We start from the raw sequence: 20,000 nt of genomic DNA on the forward strand, positions 1-20,000 counted from the left end.
TCAAAGTATTCATCCGCACATGCACGTGTAATGTATTGCTTGCTACATTCTTGGCTCAAAGACATTATCAGAGGGAATTCAGCTGTAAATAAGGTTTCTTTCTCCAGACCTTCTACTATCTTTAATTTGGGGAGAGCAAATTGCACCCTGACCAATCTCCATTTAAATGATAATATGCTACCTCAGATATATGTGTGAATGTGTGTATTTGTGTTTAGTAAGAAATATACTCTCTCTCTTTCTCATCGTGTGTGTGTGTGTGTGTGTGTGTGTGTGTGTGTGTGTGTGTGTGTGTGTGTGTGTGTGTGTGTGTGTGTGTGTGTGTGTGTGTGTGTGTGTGTGTGTGTGTGTGTGTGAAAGAGAGAGAGAGAGAGAGAGAGAGAGCTTGTGAGCTTGTGTGTGTGCTTGTGTGCTCTTAATTGTGTTATTGATAATAGACGGCCTGAAGAAAGGCAGTTAAAGTGACAGTAACCTTGTTGTCTGCAGCTTGCATTGGCAGAGGGAGAGTAATGGTGAGAAATGATTGGCCATTGTAAAGGGCCCCTGCACTCTGAGATAAGCATGGGACCTGCCCACAGCTGTCAATCAACCCACTGCTGATTCTGCAATTGGATGATATGAGAACAGATGCCTCTGATGAGCTATTTGAGTCTAAAATCAGATGCTACAGATAAAGGTAATTTCTGTAAACACAATGAATATGTACATATGCATACCCACATGAAACAGAGTTAGAATGTACATGTATATGTAAGTATGTATTACATATATATACTATGTATGTCCATATACATACACACACATACATTACAACCACTTCCCACTTACACACATGCACACACATTGTTTCTAAGCTCTTTGACCAAGGGCACTTTGTCATCATTTGTGTGAGATGACACATATGAAATGACCCTTCTGAGTCATGATTAGTCCTCATGGGTTGCAGTACTGGCTGGGCTCTGGCTGCTCATCGGTCAGTGTTGATGTGAGCAAATGGCAAAAGAACTTTAATGTATTCATTATCGTAAAGCCTGAGACGACATCATCTGGAAACCTGGTGTTTCTGACTGTGTCAAAGCCAGTTTCTCTGATCAAGGAAGGTCAGACTGAGTCGTCCCGAAGTCTTAACACCAGAGGGCGCCCTACACACATGTGCACAGAGATTAGACATCTGCATATGATATACATGCATAAATACTAAATAAATAGATAGATTGATTGACTGATTGATGGTTTATCACTAATGTCTCATTTTGTCATGAGTTTTTCATGTTTCCTCCCGGAGTGTTGTTGTAAAGCATGAGCTCTTTTTTACAACCTTTTACCCTCTTTGTGAAATACTGGTTGGAATTCATCAGCCGGGTGCTTGTCAATGTACTTTGATGAGCTAGATATTCATCAAAAGGACACTACAGCAATTAAGGTTTGATATTTCCCACAGATGGCCATCTGATTGTAATTTGCATATGAAATTAGCTCCGTTCTTCTTGTTGCCTGAAGCCAGCCCCCTGTCATTGAATTGCAGTCTCTCTCTCTCTCTCTCTCTCTCTCTCTCTCTCTCTCTCTCTGTGCATGCACGTTTGAAAAACATCGATTGCTTTGAGAGATACAGATAAAAACTGAGAGACAGGCAAAGTAAGAGTGTGTACATGAGAGTAAGAGAAAGCTAGAAAAATGGAGAGAGAGAGAGAGAGAGAGATGACAGGGAGTGTGAGAGTGAGACAGAGAATGGGGAGGCAGATAGGAGGAGAGTGTGTGTCGGTCGCGGTGTGTAAATCTTGTGAATAGAGCCGGCTGGCACTGAGGATGCAGAGTCAGTAATGCGTGAAATGATTCTGTTAACATGTCATCTGTCCTCTGTTCTCTATGTGTGTGTGTGTGTGTGTGTGTGTGTGTGTGTGTGTGTGTGTGTGTGTGTGTGTGTGTGTGAGTGTGAGTGTGTGTGTGTGAGTGTGTGTGTGTGTGTGTGTGTGTGATTTAGGCTGTCTTCCATACATTTTGAGGTCAGAACTCAACAATATGGACAAAAAAAATGTTTGGAGCCGGTTGTGCTGATCTGGTGTGAGAACAGGAGTTGCTCATTTAATGGCATATTCAGCCGTAGAGAGGCCCCACTTAGTGGATATCAGATATGAGCAACTACGACCCATAGCTGCTTTGTTGTCCAATGTAGCTCTGTGAAAAGAAAATGTTGAACCTTTGTTACTGGTCAGATGTGTGGTCAGTAAGGCACATTATGGGCTTGTGAGGTGTCTCTGTGGGTTAGCCCAGGCTGGGCCTGTGAATCACTCCACAGTGGTCCAAGGGTATGAAGGTCATGCATTTTCTCAAAACACAAACAAAAATACACAAGTACGATAGCGTTGTGTCCACTGCATATCGAAGAGAGCACGTTCTTTCATGTACAGAAAATAAAACGGATGATTTATTTTGTGTTCTAAATTGATCGTTGTGCTTTTGATTGTGAAGTGTCTATTAAAGGATCACTTATCCATTTCCCATGAAAACAGATTTAAAATATGTGATCAGTGGTGACTGATGGTTAAAAATGAGTATGAAATACAAACAGCACGTGGCTTGCACACTTCTGTGGAATGACCAGAATTGGCACTCTCACACACAATGTGAGAAAGAAAGAGTGGACAGAAGTGTGAGTGACAGGGCATGCCACAGCCCTCTCTCTTATCATCTTCTCCTCAAGTGTTCTGGAACTTGGCCAGGAGGCCCTTTAGCATTATCAGCACAGAGCACTCGGAGATAAAGGTTCCACTTTGGCAGTTTGGCGGTACTTATTTTGTCCTAAAGCCGAGGAACATGGAAGAAAGTTCACAGAATGGGGTGTGGATCTCTTCTGTTGCTCAGTGTGTCTCTATTTCCTCTGGACACTTTTACTGTATGAGCTGTATTTACAGCTGCTGGGATTAGGTGGATCAGAAAAGTGTCGACAGCTGTCCACAGTGCAGAGACGCGTTCACCTCCAGGCCGCTTCTAAAGAAAAGCACCATCTTGGCTGAGCTGTTGGGGAATCTGAAGATGGCAGAGGCCCAGGCTGCTCCACCCGTGACCGCACGCACAGGACCAGGAGATGTGGAGTGCGACTTGTGCTCTGAGGAGAAACTCAAAGCGGTCGTGTCCTGTCCGGTGTGTCTGACCTCCTTCTGTGAGGTTCATGTTCAACCTCGTTATCAGCCTGCCTTACAGAAGCACAAGCTGGTCAAAGCCACACAGCTACAGGAGAAGATATGTTTTCAACACGGCAGGCTCCTCGAGATGTTTTGTTACAATGACCAGAAGTGCATTTGTGTGTTGTGCACCACAGAAGATCACAATGGCCATAATACTGTTTTCGCAACAGTAGCCCGGCCCGAGAAACAGGTGAAGTCTCTCCTGAAAGTGGTATTTTTGTCATTTGGGATTATATGAAATCAAAGTCATAATCAGTATTACTCGTTTTAAAAAGCGGCAGTGCAACAAAAAGGCCAATAAAGACCATACCTCGCAATCATTTTTTTTATGCCATCATCTTGAGATAACAAGGTAATCATCAATTTTGATTCAAATTTGAATCGAATTTTTAGGTGAAGATAACAAAGCTTGTCAACTCTAGATGTCAAGATAATTATCTAGTTATCTCAAAACTAGTTTTCTCAGCATAAGATCATTTAAAACCGGATAATGATTTTTGTTTTCTTGAGAAGGCAAACTTTGTTACCTCGAGTTATCAAGATGATTATTTAATTAACTCAAGATGACAAAGCTCTTTTTCTCAAGATAATTGGATAATTTTCTTGTTGAGGTCTTTTTTGTTCACACACAAAAAAAACAGTTGTTTATTCATTCAATTGTTTTCTAATTGATTATTAATTTTGTGTAACAATAGAAGCTGCTTCTGGAAAAAAGGAAGAAATTCCATAGGAGAATCCAAGAAAGAGAGATAGCAATGAAGAAGTTGACAAAAGCTGTGGTATCTTACAAAGTGAGTACTAACTAGATGTACCACATAGCGGTACAAAATATGACCGCCGCTCAGTCCTACACATTCGCTCCGCAAAAATAAATCATGCTTGCCAATTTGTCTTCATCTTCTACTCCATCCCCTACTCTTGCAACTCATATAAGTGTGTGTGTGTGTGTGTGTGTGTGTGTGTGTGTGTGTGTGTGTTCGTCTATGTGCATGTCTGGTCGCTCATGAGTATCTGTGTGTGTGTGTGTGTGTGTGTGTGTGCGTGTGTTCATGCGTGTGTTTGTGTGCAGTTTATGAATGCGTGTGTGTGGGGAGGTGGGTATGGTATATGTGCATGTGTGTGTGTGTGTGTGTGTTTGGCTACTACCATCCCCCTTGTCCAGTTGGGGTGTCCCATGTTCAACAGATTACTCTTTCGGGGCTGTGGAGAGAGATGAAATGATGATTTTAATTAAATAGTCTGACAACAATAAGATGTAGGTGTCCATTTTGACTCTTTTAGGCGATTCAACTAACTTACTGCAGTCCTCTTTGCTGAACTTTTGATCAGGCTCACTGATATTCTCTTTCTCAGCTCTTGGGCAAGTCACGGCCTAGCATTAGCCATCTCAGCATGGTGGATAGCAACCACTGTATTTTCACCTTCAAGTCTGTCTGCAGGTCCATCCTTTCTCTCATCCAGAGACATTATCACAGTCTCCACACTCCAACTCACATGTCCATCTCAATGTCCTCCTTTCTCCTCCTGCCTGCCATCTCCTTCTTGAGGCACTTAGCCTCCTTTTTTTGCTTCTTCTTGCTGGTGTCAACCCTCTCATTCTTGTGCTTGTTTCGGACCGTTAGACAGCAGCTGAAAAGTTAGGCGAGCTTCATTTTCTCACCTGTTCGTTTTGAAGCAATTCTGTCAAGAGGAATAATCTCAGGTCTCCTGCACTGTATATCCCAACTTTATGAGATATTATAGGAGAGCATTTGGGCTGTTTTATTAGCAAAACAAGTATTACATGGAGGATGCCAATTACTTGTAGAAAATATATATTATTAGATGAGGTATTCAGAGTTAGATTTGTGCTCATTGTTTTTATTGTGAGCCTTTGTGAGGCAAACTACTAGAGGATGATTTTTTGAGTGCCACTAATTGTGGAAGGCACTGTGTATTATTGCTTGGTACAGTCTCTTAACTCAAATGTAATATCAGATAAGACAGCGGTTCCCAAACTTTTCCCCCGCATACCACCGCCTACATTCTGACTCGGCTCACGTACCCCCACCATCCGACACATAAACACATACAAATGTAACGCATTCTATAACCCCCCCCCCCCCCGCGTTGACAATATTTGTCCGACAATATAGGTGCGTGCATTTGGTCAGTTAAAAAGTTATGAAAATTAGCCTGCATAGTAGCCTAACTACATCCACATACAATATCTTATAATAGGCCTACAACAACGCATGACAAGGATGACAAGGCTAAACTTAGGCTACCTTTAGTTTGTTTAATGTAAAGCCTAGCTTAATGTTACCTTTCTTGCCCATCTGAAATAACTCCTAGCTTTGCTCCTTCCCTCCTTTCTGTTTTTGTTGTTTTCAAAAACCTGTGATATCCGCGAAACTTTCCCCCCACGGACCATCCAACGCATTCAAAAGTAACGCATTCTAGCTATTCCAGGCGTCATGTTAAGCTGCTCTTTTTTTGATGAACACATACAGAGTTTATAAATAATATTCTTTTATTTTAATGTTTCCATATAATTATGGCCTGATTCGAAATTATGTATTTATTCATGAATTAATTACAAAAGATTTAAAATGTTCATTTTATACCTGTCCGCCATTGCCCTTTTCATCTCGCGTACCCCCTAGAAGCAGCTCGCGTACCACCGGGGGTACGCGTACCACAGTTTGGGAATCCCTGAGATAAGACATGAACAACAGGATGCTTTAAAATTAAAGAAATATATTATTAATTATTACAAATGTTAATACAATGTTACGTAAGCTATCTATCCATTTAATTATCTATTGAATTCCCTCTTTGGCCTACATGTACTGTAGTAAGACCCCTTCTCTTGACAAATCCGTGCAGAATTTTCCTCCTCTCTTCGTCTCTCTCTCTTCAGGGATTTTAGTGCGCCACACAGCAGGCTGTGGTGTGGGCTTCTCTTCCTCAGCGGTCAGTGTGGCCAGTGTGGTCGTTTTCTGGGTATTAATGCCCCTCCTCTCAAAAAATCCACGCAGGATTGTCCTCCTCTCTTCCTTCATCACGTCTCTCTCCTCAGGGGTGTCAGGCGTGCGCCACGCACTGGCGTGTGGTGTGGGCTTCCCGACTGTAGGCTGGTGTCTGTGCCAGTCCAGTTTCAACTGAGGCACAGGTCTCGCTCCATCTCCACCACCATTCAGTGGAGATGGGCTCCTACCATCCCCCTTGTCCAGCTGAGGTATCCCGTGGTCAATAGATGACTCATTCAGGGCTGTGGAGTTTATGAATGCGTGTGTGTGGGGAGGTGGGTATGGTATATGCGCATATGTGTATGTGTGTGTGTGTGTGTGTGTGTGTTGGGCTACTACCATCCCCCTTGTCCAGTTGGGGTGTCCCATGTTCAACAGATGACTCTTTCGGGGCTGTGGAGAGAGATGAAATGATGATTTTAATAAAAGAGTCTGACAACATTAAAATGTAGGTGTCCATTTCAACTCTATTCCACTATCTATAAATATGATACTTACTGCAGTCCTCTTTGCCGAACTCTTGGTCGCCATCTCCATCAACCTTCAGTGGAGATGGGCTCCTACCATCCCCCTCGTCCAGCTGAGGTGTCCCGTGGTCAATAGATGACTTGTTCAGGGCTGTGGAGAGAGATGAAATGATAACAAATTAGTAAGTCTGACAACATTAAAATGTAGGCGTCCATTTCAACTCTATTCAACTATTTGAAAATGTGATAGGCCTACTTACTGCAGTCCTCTTTGCCGAACTCTTGATGAATATCTCCATCAACATGCAGTGGGGATGGGCTCCTACCTTCCTCCTTGTCCAGTGGAGGTCTCCTGTGGTCAACAGATGACTCTTCCGGGTCTGTAGAGAGATATGAAAGGATGAATCTGATTGAAGTTTGACAACATTAAAATGTAGGTGTCCATTTTGACTCTTCAAGACTCTTAGGCTATTCAACTATCTGAAAATGTGATACTTACTGCAGTCCTCTTTGCTGAACTCTGGATCAGGATGGTGGATCTCAGCATGGTGGATAGCCATCACTGTATTTTCATCCTCCACTCTCTCCGTCCCCTCTAGAGACATTACCATAGTCTCCACACTCTGCACCTTGGAGATGTCCATCTCAAGGTCCTCCTTTCTCTTCCTGTCTGCCATCTCCTTCTTGAGGTGCTTAGCCTCCTTTCTTTGCTTATTCTTGCTGGTGTCAACCCTCTAATTTTTGTGCTTCTTCTTACGGACCGGTAAGCAGCAGCTGAAAAGTTCATTGAGCTTCATTTTTGTCACCTGTTTGCTTTGAAGTGTCTAATAAGACTGAGCAGATTCTAGAAATTCACTGAAGATTCTACTTTGCACATTTTGGAATGGAATCTTCAGAGTTCTTTAAATAAACATTCCAGGTGAAGTTGTCGATAAATCTGAGCAGCAAAGAGTTTAGAATGTTCATTCTATTCAGCCCAGCTCACTCATTTTTTTTTTTTTTTTTTACAATTGGTTGTGGTTATATGGTTGTGATCCTTGGCAGATACCTTTGTCCAAAGTGGTGTACAAAAATAACAAGAAAGCTATGTGGGCCCTATGGATGCAAAGTGCGTCCAAAATCAAACCCATTCTTCTCTGTTGCATTGCTCATGAAGCTCACATCCCACATGAGCTTTCCAACGGTGCTAGTCGCTAGTTGCTGTGATAAATGGCTCGCGGGAACTTTGAATTTAACTTTAAATTTAAATAAAATTGAATCATATTTACAGCTCTGCATCTATCTCCACACCTATCTTTGCCAATGGAATAGGCTCTGTACAGTGACTTGACTTGAGGTTGGCATAGTTTTTGACTTGAAGTTGGCAAACCAGTTTCCTGTTTGTTGACATGGCTGTCAACAAGCACCTGAAGATGAGTGCGATGAGATGAGTTTAGTTGTACCAAAACTTAAGAAATTCAATGTATTTCTCTAAGGAGCACTGATGCTCTGCTTTAAGTCGATATAAAAGCCCTTTTAGCTTCCACCTTTTCCCTAATAATTGCCAGCCCATGTGCACAAAATAAAGAAGGCAGGTGTGAGCCTGAGCACACATTTTGGTACAACTGACGCACTCATCTTCAGGTGCTTGTTGACTGTGATATCAATGAACAGGAAACTGGGTTGACAACTTCAAGTCAAAAATGGGAGTTCGTCACTAGTGCACTGAGCATATAGCTTGTAGACTATTCACTCATCACATTACAAACTGTATATCAAAACTAGCGGTGTGTGTCATAATCATCATAGTTTAATGTGTCATTAGTCATAATTACTTTCAAAACAGAATTACACAACACTTAGTCCTTCTCTGTGTTAATGTCACATATTTGTAACATATGGGACACTTTAAGCTAACCTTGAAATCACAATCTCCAGCTTTAAGAGGCTTTGTGTAAAGTTATCTTGAATACATCATTACATACAACCAGGGTAGGAATTTCACGGCGGCCACGACGGCCATGGCCGTCGTAGCCCCTTGGGTTGGCCGTGAGGCCCCTTTGAAAATCAGAGGTTTACAGGCCACGGTGGCCTTGGTGCCCCCTTCTTTCAATATTCTGTTTTGCGTCCTACTAATAGCGATTTTTATTTAGCCTGTGGCCTGTCAAAATTATCTTAGCATTCACAGCGCAAATTAATTTAGTCTTTTACGCAGTGGAGAAAGTGACAGCGCAAAAAAGAAAGTGCGTCAAAATTCACCCATTCTCAGTTGAACTACTCGCGAAGTAGCCTATTCATCACACAGACATCACAAGTATCACATGAAAGAGCTTTTTCTCAGCTTTTAAACTATGTTTGCCGATTGCTGTGTTGAACGGTTCGCGAGAAAAGTAAATAATATAATTCAATTGAATCATACATTCTACTGAAGGTTTTGCGTCCCATGATCTCCCATTCATCTTGGTGGAATACTTTACGAACCCTTCTTTTAACACATGACAAACCATATATCAGAATAAACAGGAGACCTTACCGAACACAAAGGTGTAAAGCAGTCCCCTGTAGCCGTTCCAGAGTAGGCCTAATCCAGTTTTGAATTTGCTGTAAAGTTCGACATACATGGATGTCTCCAAATTTGGGCTTTAAGTTTTACAATGTGTTTAAATTGTTCCACATGATTTCATAACGGGCCAAATACAAAATAAATGTTACAAATATCGCCTAGATATTGGTAGCCTAAATCAGAGGACAGCTGACTAAGTGTTTGTGAAAGTAGCCTTAATGATCACAAAATGCTAAGCATGCATCTAGGCTATTTGAGTTTCTTAAAGCTGAGCTGTGCTTAAATTGTTCAATACATGATTTCATAACAGGCCAAATATAAAATAAATGTTATATATAGCATAGATATCTGTAAATATTAGATGATCAGATGATTTACAGTTCTATGTAATATGTCATGTTTCATGTTTTTGTAATGTTTCATACAGTGATGCAGGTCTACTGCAATGAATAGGCTAAATACAACTTTGATAATTTTTTATAGCCTACTACTGTATAGTTAACTTTGGCCTTGGTGCCCTGACATGTGGCCTTTGTGCCCCCCACCAAATATGCCCAACTGAAGGCCAAGTGGCCTTGCCCCCAGAATGGTGAAATTCAAAGCCTGCATACAACATGACAGCACTGTTCCATCGGCTTGCACATATTTGATAAAGCCCCTCTTGAGGTTCAGTGTGTTATCGCAAGAGAGTGCAATTTGAAGCACTGACAAAGCTAGCTGGTGATGGTAATTTTGATACCATAGATTTAATAGAGACCCGGTCAGACCAATAGTATGAAAAATCAGGAACAGAGTTTATTTACAATGATGCGCATCAAGGGAGAGACAGCATGACTTCACCTAAAGATCGATCCATCAGCTGCTCTAACTAGACAAGGAAATAGTTAGGGTTTAAGTATCCTTCCAGGCTGACGGGAAATGGCGTTGGTCATCCCATCTCACGTGGACTACACTGAATCAGACTCTGATTAGTGGCAACCTGGCAATCAGGAGCAGATAGCTACTGACGCAGCCATGCAGAACAGTGAAACACTGCAAAGTCATAATATTCCTGCTTATCTCTCTAAATACAGTCACACAGAGATATACACAGGGACAGTACAGATATCATACAGTCATTACATAGAATCATACTTTTAGTATCAAAGTCACCTACTAATGAGAAATGCAAAACATTAAACCACATATTGGAATATTGGACATAATGCAGAACATTAAACCATATATTGGAATATTGGCAGGGATGGGCAGTATTTCTAATACATGTATTTAAAATACGTATTTCAAATACAAAATACTATTTGGTAATTTGTATTTTATTGAGATGATGAAAATGCCTTCGTATTTTGTATCAAAATACTTCAGTGTTGTGTATTTTTGTATTTTCAAAATACTGTAAAATACTTTCTGTGAAACACTGTGATGACATCTATTTAACTATCTATACTGTAAAGCACGAAATCTCTGTCTCGGTCTGTTTGTGGCACCCTCGCATGGTCAAGCCCCTCTGCTCCAGTAGAGCGTTGATTTTCATTTGCTGGAATGATTAACAGGCCGCATAGGCGTCGTCTGAATGCAACACTGTTTTGAGAAGTTAGTTGTGCTTAAAGGCATCAACTGAGGAGACACGACTAGCTAAGGTTACACACACTACTTTGCTCACACAAGGACAGCACAAGGACTTGAGTTCACAAGTTTATATTGCAACACTTGAGTTTGCTATTTTCCTCTTTTTTTTTCTGTTTTACAGGTTTTTTCTAGAATTTAAATTTGTCTATGTTCTCTGACCTGTGAAATATTTCAGTGCTATGGTAACTTGACAAGATACCTCAAACAAGGACATTTCCAATTTTGCACATTTTAAATAAGAAATGATTGATAATGTCATAATAATTGGCTTCTTATTGGCTTAACTGATTGGATGGTATTAATGTGACAACTTGAATTTTTTTGTATTTACATTGATAGAGGTTGTGCACACACCAGTTTCAGGTGTATACAAAATTATTTAACTGTGATGAAACTCACCATACAGTAAGTGTGGTAGTGATGGTGTTAAATAACTTAAAAGGTGAAAATGCTTCCTAGTTTAAATTTCTAAATAAGTCATCTATTTGGATTGTTTGTCTTTGAGTTATTGTCACTGATTCATAGTGGGCAATCTATTACACCAACTGGCTGGGAAGCGCAACAGTTGTGGAGTCGGCATTGCATGTCGCTGCAAAACAGTACATCTCCAAACTTAAAACAGTAGACTAACAGTAAATAAAACTGGACTGTCAGAGCAGCATAAAATACTAAAAGCCATGCCGATTGTTCGCTCTTAAACTTTCCATCACATTTGGTGCCTCTGCCTAGCCACTTCATAAATGTGTTAGAATTAGTTCTGTACTTTAAAGAACATTTTGAGCAATCACATAGCCTATGTTCAATGTTGCAATATTATCAGAAGGCCCTATGTGCAATTTGCTTTTGAGCATGATCGTATAAGAACATTTCAAAATGAATGGAAAGACAGTGATGAGATTTTGCACTCAGCTGTAGCCTAGGCCTGCTAGTGGTGAGTCTGTTATAGCCTATTTAGTTGTATTGTAGCCTATGCAACTATTCTATTAAACACTGTGTGCTATAGTCTATTAAACACTATAGGCTATGACCGCTATGTTCTTGTACTATTTCCCCCATGATATTGTTTCAGTTATCCAAAAGGCTCGAAGGATGCTCTTTATTATATGCCAATTTGTTAAAATAACTAATAAAAGTGAGGTGAGGTGCCCTCCCACCCGTTGTTCTCTGGCGCCGACCCTGGCAGAGGTTTATATTGGGATGTCTAACATGAGGGGTCAGCATATCTAATCTGTTGACTGATTATGGAAGGAGTCTCTTGCTTTCAGATGTTTTTCCAGGTAGTGTACAAGTGAAGGGATAGACGAAAAAGGCTTTTAGAAAGAAGTATTTTGTAGTATTTTGAAAATACAAAAATACAGTATTTTATTTTGATACATTTTTTGGCTGCTGTATTTTGTAGCTTATTTTGATACATTTTTAAGGTGGGTATTTGGTATTTTATTTGGAAATACATTTTGATGTATTTGTGCCCATCCCTGAATATTGGACATAATGTTGTATTCCACTTTCTCTCACTGGCTAGCATGCTAATTTTAGTGGGTAATACAGAGCATAGGCGTTCTTCTTGAACATTTGAAGCTAAAAGCCCCAATATACAGTATAGCCACATTAGATCCCTTCTCTGTCTCCCGATAAGCGTTCTGCACAGGAAGCGTTGGAGCACAGCGACAGGATCTTCACTGAGCTGCTGCAGTCCATTGAGAGAAGACGCTCTGAGGTGAAAGAGCTGATCAGAGCTCAGGAGGAGGCAGCTGTGAGTCGAGCTGAAGAGATTCTGAAGGAGCTGGAGCGGGAGATCGAGGAACTGAGGAGAGGAGACGCTGAAATGGAAGAGCTCTCATATGACCAGGACCACGTCCACTTCATCCAGGTAGCTCCACTCACCATCAACAGAGATGTTTCACCACACAGCATCTCTGAATCTAAAGGCATTTTTTAGGGGGGTTGTTTTTGTGTTTTCACAGAGTTTCCAGGCCCTCCAGACCTCTCCTGTATCCAAAGCTTCACTCAGCATCACTCTCAGTCAACATCCATCATTTGACGCCCTGAAGGAATCTCTTATTGCACTGAAAAGGGACGAAACCTGCCAGATTGGGAAGATATTAGCAGTAGGTTAGAGGAAAAAAACATTTCTGACACTCTTGATGTATGTAGGTCATAGTTTTTAAAATGGTTATGAGCTCACACATCTAAGATGTTAAAACAAAAATTAGCCCACTCAACCCAGTCAAGTCATCTTGTTGCTTTGACTGAGTAGGCTAATTTCAATGTGTAGTTTTTGACCCATGCACTCAGTGAAAGTAAGAAGATTGATGAGGTCATGTCAAGTGCTGTAGTTATTTTCTTATAATTGTTTTGTAATCATGTTTGTATATCTGGCTCTGCCCATTACTTTGCATGTCAACTAATGTCCAGTGAGAAAGATCCACATTATGCTGCCACTGAAACCAAAAACTAGAGAGGAGTTCATGGAGTGTGAGTAACCCAAAGCACTCACGGTGTGTGTGTGTGTGTGTGTGTGTGTGTGTGTGTGTGTGTGTGTGTGTGTGTGTGTGTGTGTGTGTATGTGTTTGTGTGTGTGTGTGTGTGTGAGTGAGTGAGTGAGTAAGTGAGTGTGTGTGTGTGTGTGTGTGTGTGTGTGTGTGAGAGTGAGAGAGAGAGAGAGAGAGATGGCAATAGGGTCAGGAAGAAAAAGAGCTGAAATGATTTTTTTCCACCCTCGTCAGATTCTTGTCCACTGACGCTGGATCCAGACACAGCACACAGATCCCTCTCCCTGTCCGAGGGGAACCGGAAGGCAACCCGTGGAGAGGAGCAGCCATATCCTGACCATCCTGACCGGTTCGACGGATGGGCGCAGGTGCTGTGTGTGGAGGCTATTTCTGCATGTTCCTACTGGGAGGTGGAGTGGACTCATGAGGACAATGTTGGAGTGGATATCGCCCTTGCATACAAACATATTGACAGGAAAGGAGGTGTTCTTGAATGTCGGTTCGGGTGCAATAAACAGTCGTGGAGGCTAGAGTGTGATCCTGGAAGATGTTCTTTCAGGCACAATAACTTCAGAACTGAACTCCTCACCCTCCCACTCGCCAGGATGGGGGTGTATGTGAACCATAGGGTGGGCCTTTTGTCCTTCTACAGCGTCTCAGACACAATGACCCTCCTCCACACTGTGCAGACAACATTTACTGAACCCCTCTATCCTGGGTTTTGGGTGGCAAATGGAGCATCTATAAAAATCTGCTCAGAATAATGCATTACAGTAATTGCATTGCTGCATTGATTCATTGTTCAAATTATGCTCTAAGCCCTAAAATGCGGAAATAAGAGACATCCTCACTGGTCTCTGGGGCTCTACATGCTCAATCAGCATTTGTGGTGATTAGACTAAACACTTTTTTAGACTAAACACTTTTTTAGACTGTTTAGACTAAACACTTTTTTAGACTAAACACTTTTGTAGTGCAGCCATTCTGCTGCTGCTGCTCATTTTCATCTCACTGAGATACTAGTCTGGCTTCACACAATACACGTACGTTTCCCTTAGCCATCAGGATGGCAGTCCAATCAGCGACGAGAGGGGATGACGTTACTTTTGAAAGTGTCAGTGGGTAGTAACAATGCCTGCAAACATCCAGAAAATTGCAGTCGGAAAAATGTGTACATGTATATACAACAAAGGTAAATGCATTGTGTCCTGACTGCTGATGCTGCTTATTATCAGTATGTAAAGGTTAGTAGGAAGTAAACTGAGAAATCCCTGATCAATGTGATTGGTTAGGCTGAACTAATGATTTCAAAGTTAACGCAAAGTCCACCCCCATTACAGTACATTCATATTTAGTCATTTAGCTGACGCTATTATCGAAAGCGACTTACAAACAAAGTACAAAAGGGAAACAATCAAGGTACAGACTATTACGATACGAGTATAGGAAACAATCTCCCAATGGAGAGTACCCAGGCTCTGTTCACAAAGTGAAACAACGTGAGTTAGTCAGGAGAACCAGACTTGGTATTTTGTGAATGTGGCCCTCTTTGCATGTGGGTTCTCCTGTACTGTGTCCAAACAGTCAAGGAGCCTACCATGACAGGTACCATCACCTATAATGACATAAAACTGAATGTTAAGGATTTTTTTATTCTAGTTTATGTATTCAATTAAATGTAATGAAATCAATCCTTTCAGGTGTCTGAGCAATAAGATCGAATTCATGGGACTCAGACAGAACTGATAGCTCTTAAAGGAGATAGCATCAGCTGCCATGTAACCAACCTGCTGATGACCATCTCTTGGTGTCCTGAAGCAGCCCATGCAGGTTGATTAAGGATGAGTGGACTTTATGGCTGGAATTGACCCCTTGTCTTGTAATTCTGTAACTAGTGCATAAAGGACACAAAGACCCATTTTGTTCCTGTTAAATATGCTCCAGGTGGAATGGAGTGATGGGCTGAAGGCCCTCTGGAATAATCTTGTTCTGGGGAGGTGATTTACCTTTGGGACACATCTCTGTAGCTTTGCTCTATAAATAGATCTCTGAGTTAAGTTGGATTTGTCAGCCCTAGGGCCTCTAGCAATAATTTTCAACCTTTCACCACAATACCATCTCAGTGTGTCATCAGCATCTGTTTTTGTGTGTGTGTATGTGTGTGTGTGTGTGTGTGTGTGTGAGAGAGAGAGAGAGAGAGAGAGAAAGTAAATATGGTCTATAGCTGTTTGTTTATTTGTGTGGGTGTGTGTGTGTGTGTTTGTGTGTGTGTGTGTGTGTGTGTGTGTGTCTGTGTGTGTGTGTGTGTGTCTGTATGTGGGAAGTCATTCTGAAGGAGATGCTCCATTTGCGGGCTGATTCGAAACCCGCTCCATCTCGCAGTCATTATTAGTGCTGGGCCAGATTGAACGGCACACAGTCGTTATTTCATTATTTATAATGAAAACATCAGGCGGCGGGGATGCGAACGCGAGGCAATGCCCGGTAATGGACTCATTTATTTGTGTTAGTTGCGCATTCGTCAGTGTGCCCCGCGCCTGTCAGGGGACGCTTGATGAATTAAAAGTGTCTCACAGCGGATTGTTTGTCTGTGTCTGTGTATGTTTATGCCTGTGTGTGTGTGTGTGCTTGTGCGTGTGTGTGTGCTTGTGCGTGTGTGTGTGTTTGTGTGTGTGTGTGTGTGAGAGAGAGAGAGTGTATGTGTGTGTGTGTGTGTTTGTGTGTGTGTGTGTGTGTGTTTGTACTGTATGCGTGTGTGTGTGTGTGTGTGTGTGTGTGTGTTTTTGTGCTTGTGCGTGTGTGTGTGTGTGTGTTGACGTGTGTACAAGCTATTATCCATATGCCAGTGAACTGTTTTTTTCCCTCTCTCATATATGGTTGCTGTTCATCACAGAGATTAAGGGCATTTTAAAGGGCAATAAAGCATGGTGATAATGCTGGCGTCAGCCGCCCATATTATGATAAAATCAATACACTGTGACTATTTTAGGGAAATTGAGTGAATAGACAGGCTTCTTTAATATTGCCAGTTACCATCATAAACCCAACAACAAATCACCTTGTTTTCTCATCCAGGGAATAATGGCAAAGGTAAATTCAACAACGCTTCAGAAATACACTGCAAGACACAGCAAGTCTGGTCCGGCTGGTAGACATAAACAACTGATGCTATACCATCAGAGAAGTAGCACTGACAATCAAACGGGTGAGAATATGGAGGAAGGGCTTCACACAGGCATGCACATTCGTAAACCACTCTAGTGGCCATGTCTCAGTGCCTGTGTTTGAACTACAAACAATTACACCCCCCCCCCCCCCCCATCCTCTCAGTCTCTGCATTTGTGAGTTTTCCTCTCATTACCAATAGGGGGCAGTGTGTCTTCGGCATTTGTCATTGAAGGTGGACTAAATCACAAGACAAGAACAGGTCACTTGTTTTCCATAGATATACATTCATAAAATGAGTAAGATAATGTGTGGAAACTTAACTCCAGGAGACACTGAATCATCCATCCTTGTGTGAAAAGGTGAATAAGCAAAAATATTATGCCAATTTTAATGGTGTTTAGTAAACTAATGAGTGTTTGCACATGTGAGGAGTGAGTCACTGGTAAATAAGTCTGGCATTTTGATGGGTTGTGTTTGAAAAATGAAATCAAGTAACTTTCTAGATTTTTGTGTTGTGTTAGGTAAAGAGTTGTGTGTGGTGTTTTGCAAAATGTTTTTTATGAAATTGAAAACAGAGTCAAAGGCTGAGAATTAGTGTGTGATTTTGCAGATTTGGTGTGGAGTTATGGTGTTTGAGTGACGGGTCTCTCAAAAAGCAAAGAGACTAAAGCAAAGATTTAGTGTGTAAGCAGTTAAAAAAAACTGTAAAGGGCTAGACCTACCTCTCACTCAAAATGTCTGCGCTGCAATTGGTCAGGGAGTGTGGGTTGTTTTCTGGGCCTTAGAGGGTTTTTTGTGTGGCCCACGTGTGTCTGAGGTCAATTGGAGATGAAAAGCAATCACACCCTGGGTTATGTCAGAGTCCCTAATGACACCCTGGAGAAGTGGTCTATGTGTTTGTGTGTGTGTGTGTGTGTGTGTGTGTGTGTGTGTGTGTGTGTGTGTGTGTGTGTGTGTGTGTGTGTGTGTGTGTTTTGTGTGTGTGTGTGTGTTTTGCAGCAGCTAACACACACATACACACACACACACACATACACACACATAAACACACAAACAAAGAAGAATTGGCACCATATCCAAACCTTCAAGCATAAAACCACACTAATTCACATACCTGTGCTTCAGCACAGTCACAAACATACATATACTTGCTGTACACGATGTGAGTGTGAAGTATCTTGTCAAACCATTCCAGAAAAGGAGTCGGAGGAGATTTCCAGCCAGATGCCCTGATCAAACACCGTCTCTCCCTTCAAATAACAGTGTGGATCATTCTGTGGAATCGGCTCTGACCTGCTACATTTTTAATCTGTGGCTTTCTACAGGCAGGAAGGAAGAAGGAAGAAGATGAAAGAGGTAGGAGAGAGAGAGATAGAGAGAGAGGGAGGGAGAGAGAGAGTTAAAGATGGAGAGAGAAAGAGAGAGAGTCATTGAGCCATTGTTCATCGATCCAGAACAGATCTTTCATAAGGAGACATACATAAACACAGTGTTCTCCCTCTGTCTCGATTAGGTCTCTCTTTCTTTTCCCTCTCTCCACTCATCTGTATTCTGTCCATCTCCATCTGTAATAGCCCATATCCCAAGACACAAGGTGACCTCTAAAGAGGGAGACGTGTGTGTGTGTGTGTGAGAGAGTGTGTGTGTGTGTGTGTGTGTACAACAAGACAAGGATTGTACCATACTGAATGAATGTTCAATTGGCTTGCTCTGTGCATATTGTGTGTGTGATGAGGGCAGTAGGGTTTAACAAAAAACATTGACTGTTCAACAAAATATTCTTTAAAATCACCGCTCTTCCATAAATCTAACGAGTCTACATGTGACTCCCCAGCTTTTAAATGAGTAGTATTTATGAAGACAACAAACAGAGAATATGCACTACTTCCCCCTCTGCCATTGCCCTCCAATAAAAATATGAATGAGTATGTTTCACTGTAACAACCAGACTACACCTGGCCTGCAGTAGTTGTAGCGGACTAGTCTAATTTGTTCTATCTGCTATCTGGTCTGGTGTAGCCAGTTCCATTGATTATAGTTGTTGCAGCAGACGCTTTGCGGACGGAATGCTTCATGGTTGGAACTTGACTATCTATCTGATCCTAGGTTACTACCAGTGTGTTGAGTCTATACAGAGTCATTTAGTCCTGTGATGAAGATTTTAAGGGATAAGTGTGAGCATCACATCTCCTGAGAGTTAGATAATAAAAGTTCTCACCATAAGAGAGTAAAAGTTCTGTGAAGTTTCTCCCCTTCTGATCTCAATCAAGAGGAGAAGTGTTAATGCAAAGTGACTGGCGGTTATTGGAAGATCACAACAACTTTTAAATCTGTAAGTGGGTCCATTTGTTATTCCAGAACTTTCTTCCATAATGTAGTCAGTGAATGAAATGATTAAGAATGGGGAGAGGGAAGAGATAGAGAGGAAACTAGAATTCTAATGAGGAAATATGTAACAGTACAACATATTTTATTCATATGCGATTGAAAAATCCATCTCATTTACAGTCATGTACAATTCCTATTTAGCCCAGATTCTCTAAATGGGTCACTTAGAAAAATCATTATCTCTCTGTTGATGAATATTCTTATTTCATTTAGAAATAGTTTTCTATTCAATCTAGTTTGATAGATAGAAGGTTTGCGCAAAGCTTACCATAAGCTAAAATATAACTGTCTTATTCTCATGTTACATTGCTGACTTACCAGTTCATTTGAAATAATTTGGTAGTTATTTAATTTGAAGTGGAAAAGAAAATGAGTCACAGTGACAAAAACTCTTTACAGTTACATTTCATGTGGCAAAATGTAAAATTCTTTACTTTACTAACTAGAGAGTAAAGTTTGTTTGGAGTGCTATGAGCATTATAACTCCAATAACGTTTTCTATCTGACGTACACATGCAGGTGAGAGAGATCCCAGGGGCCCAACCAGATGTGTGTGTGTGTGTGTGTGTGTGTTGGTGTGTTGGTCTGTGTGTGTGTGTGTGTGTGTGTGTGTGTGTGTGTGTTTGTGTGTGTGTGTGAGTGTGAGTGTGAGTGTGTGTGTGTTGGTGTGTTGGTCTGTGTGTGTGTGTGTGTGTGTGTGTGTGTGTGTGTGTGAGTGTGTGTGTGTTGGTGTGTTGGTCTGTGTGTGTGTGTGTGTGTGTGTGTGTGTGTGTGTGTGTGTGTGTGTGTGTGTGTGTGTGTGTGAGTGTGTGTGTGTTGGTGTGTTGGTCTGTGTGTGTGTGTGTGTGTGTGTGTGTGTGTGTGTGTGTGTGTGTGTGTGTGTCTGAATTCAGTAATTCAGGTCCTACAGTGCCACTCATCACACAGATGGACAGACAGACAGACAGACAGAGACAAAGTGGCTATATGCACACATGTATGCTTAAAGCTGGGAAATCTGAGGGAGTCAGCGCTGTTCATTCGCAGCAGAAAATCGTTGTGTGTTTGGGTGACAAATTTAAATCTATTGTGATTCTTTCCAATTTTGGCTCTATCCAGATTTCGATCAAACATGTTTG

General features: G+C 41.5%; 1 protein-coding gene across 6 annotated transcripts; it reads left to right on the top strand.

Annotated features, from left to right (window-relative positions):
- The first annotated feature begins 2,815 nt into the window (after positions 1 to 2,815).
- Positions 2,816 to 16,622, top strand: LOC143142621 (tripartite motif-containing protein 16-like). Of its 6 annotated transcripts, none has more exons than XM_076303630.1 (6): positions 2,816 to 3,375; positions 3,881 to 3,976; positions 12,471 to 12,704; positions 12,799 to 12,946; positions 13,250 to 13,309; positions 13,561 to 16,622. In XM_076303630.1, the coding sequence occupies exons 1-6, from the start codon at positions 3,034 to 3,036 to the stop codon at positions 14,088 to 14,090; spliced, it is 1,410 nt and encodes a 469-aa protein (XP_076159745.1). In that variant the 5' UTR covers positions 2,816 to 3,033; the 3' UTR covers positions 14,091 to 16,622. The 6 variants fall into 6 exon arrangements, with proteins under 6 accessions (XP_076159745.1, XP_076159748.1, XP_076159750.1 ...); XM_076303633.1 differs by having other exon boundaries at positions 12,799 to 12,942; positions 13,561 to 13,588; XM_076303631.1 differs by lacking the exon at positions 2,816 to 3,375 and adding an exon at positions 3,394 to 3,537.
- Positions 16,623 to 20,000: the final 3,378 nt, after the last annotated feature.

This window comes from Alosa pseudoharengus, unplaced genomic scaffold (assembly GCF_046254945.1).
Source record: "Alosa pseudoharengus isolate Yale_2024_CS ecotype anadromous, Long Island Sound unplaced genomic scaffold, YU_APseudo_1.1 YU_APseudo_1.1_scf_24, whole genome shotgun sequence".
In the NCBI taxonomy this organism is placed as follows: domain Eukaryota; kingdom Metazoa; phylum Chordata; class Actinopteri; order Clupeiformes; family Clupeidae; genus Alosa; species Alosa pseudoharengus.

Coding starts and splice junctions, on each gene's coding strand:
- LOC143142621 (XM_076303630.1), top strand. CDS start 3,034: ATGGCAGAGGCCCAGGCTGCTCCACCCGTGACCGCACGCACAGGACCA. Junction 3,376..3,880: donor TAGCCCGGCCCGAGAAACAG/GTGAAGTCTCTC, acceptor GTGTAACAATAG/AAGCTGCTTCTGGAAAAAAG. Junction 3,977..12,470: donor AAGCTGTGGTATCTTACAAA/GTGAGTACTAAC, acceptor TCTCCCGATAAG/CGTTCTGCACAGGAAGCGTT.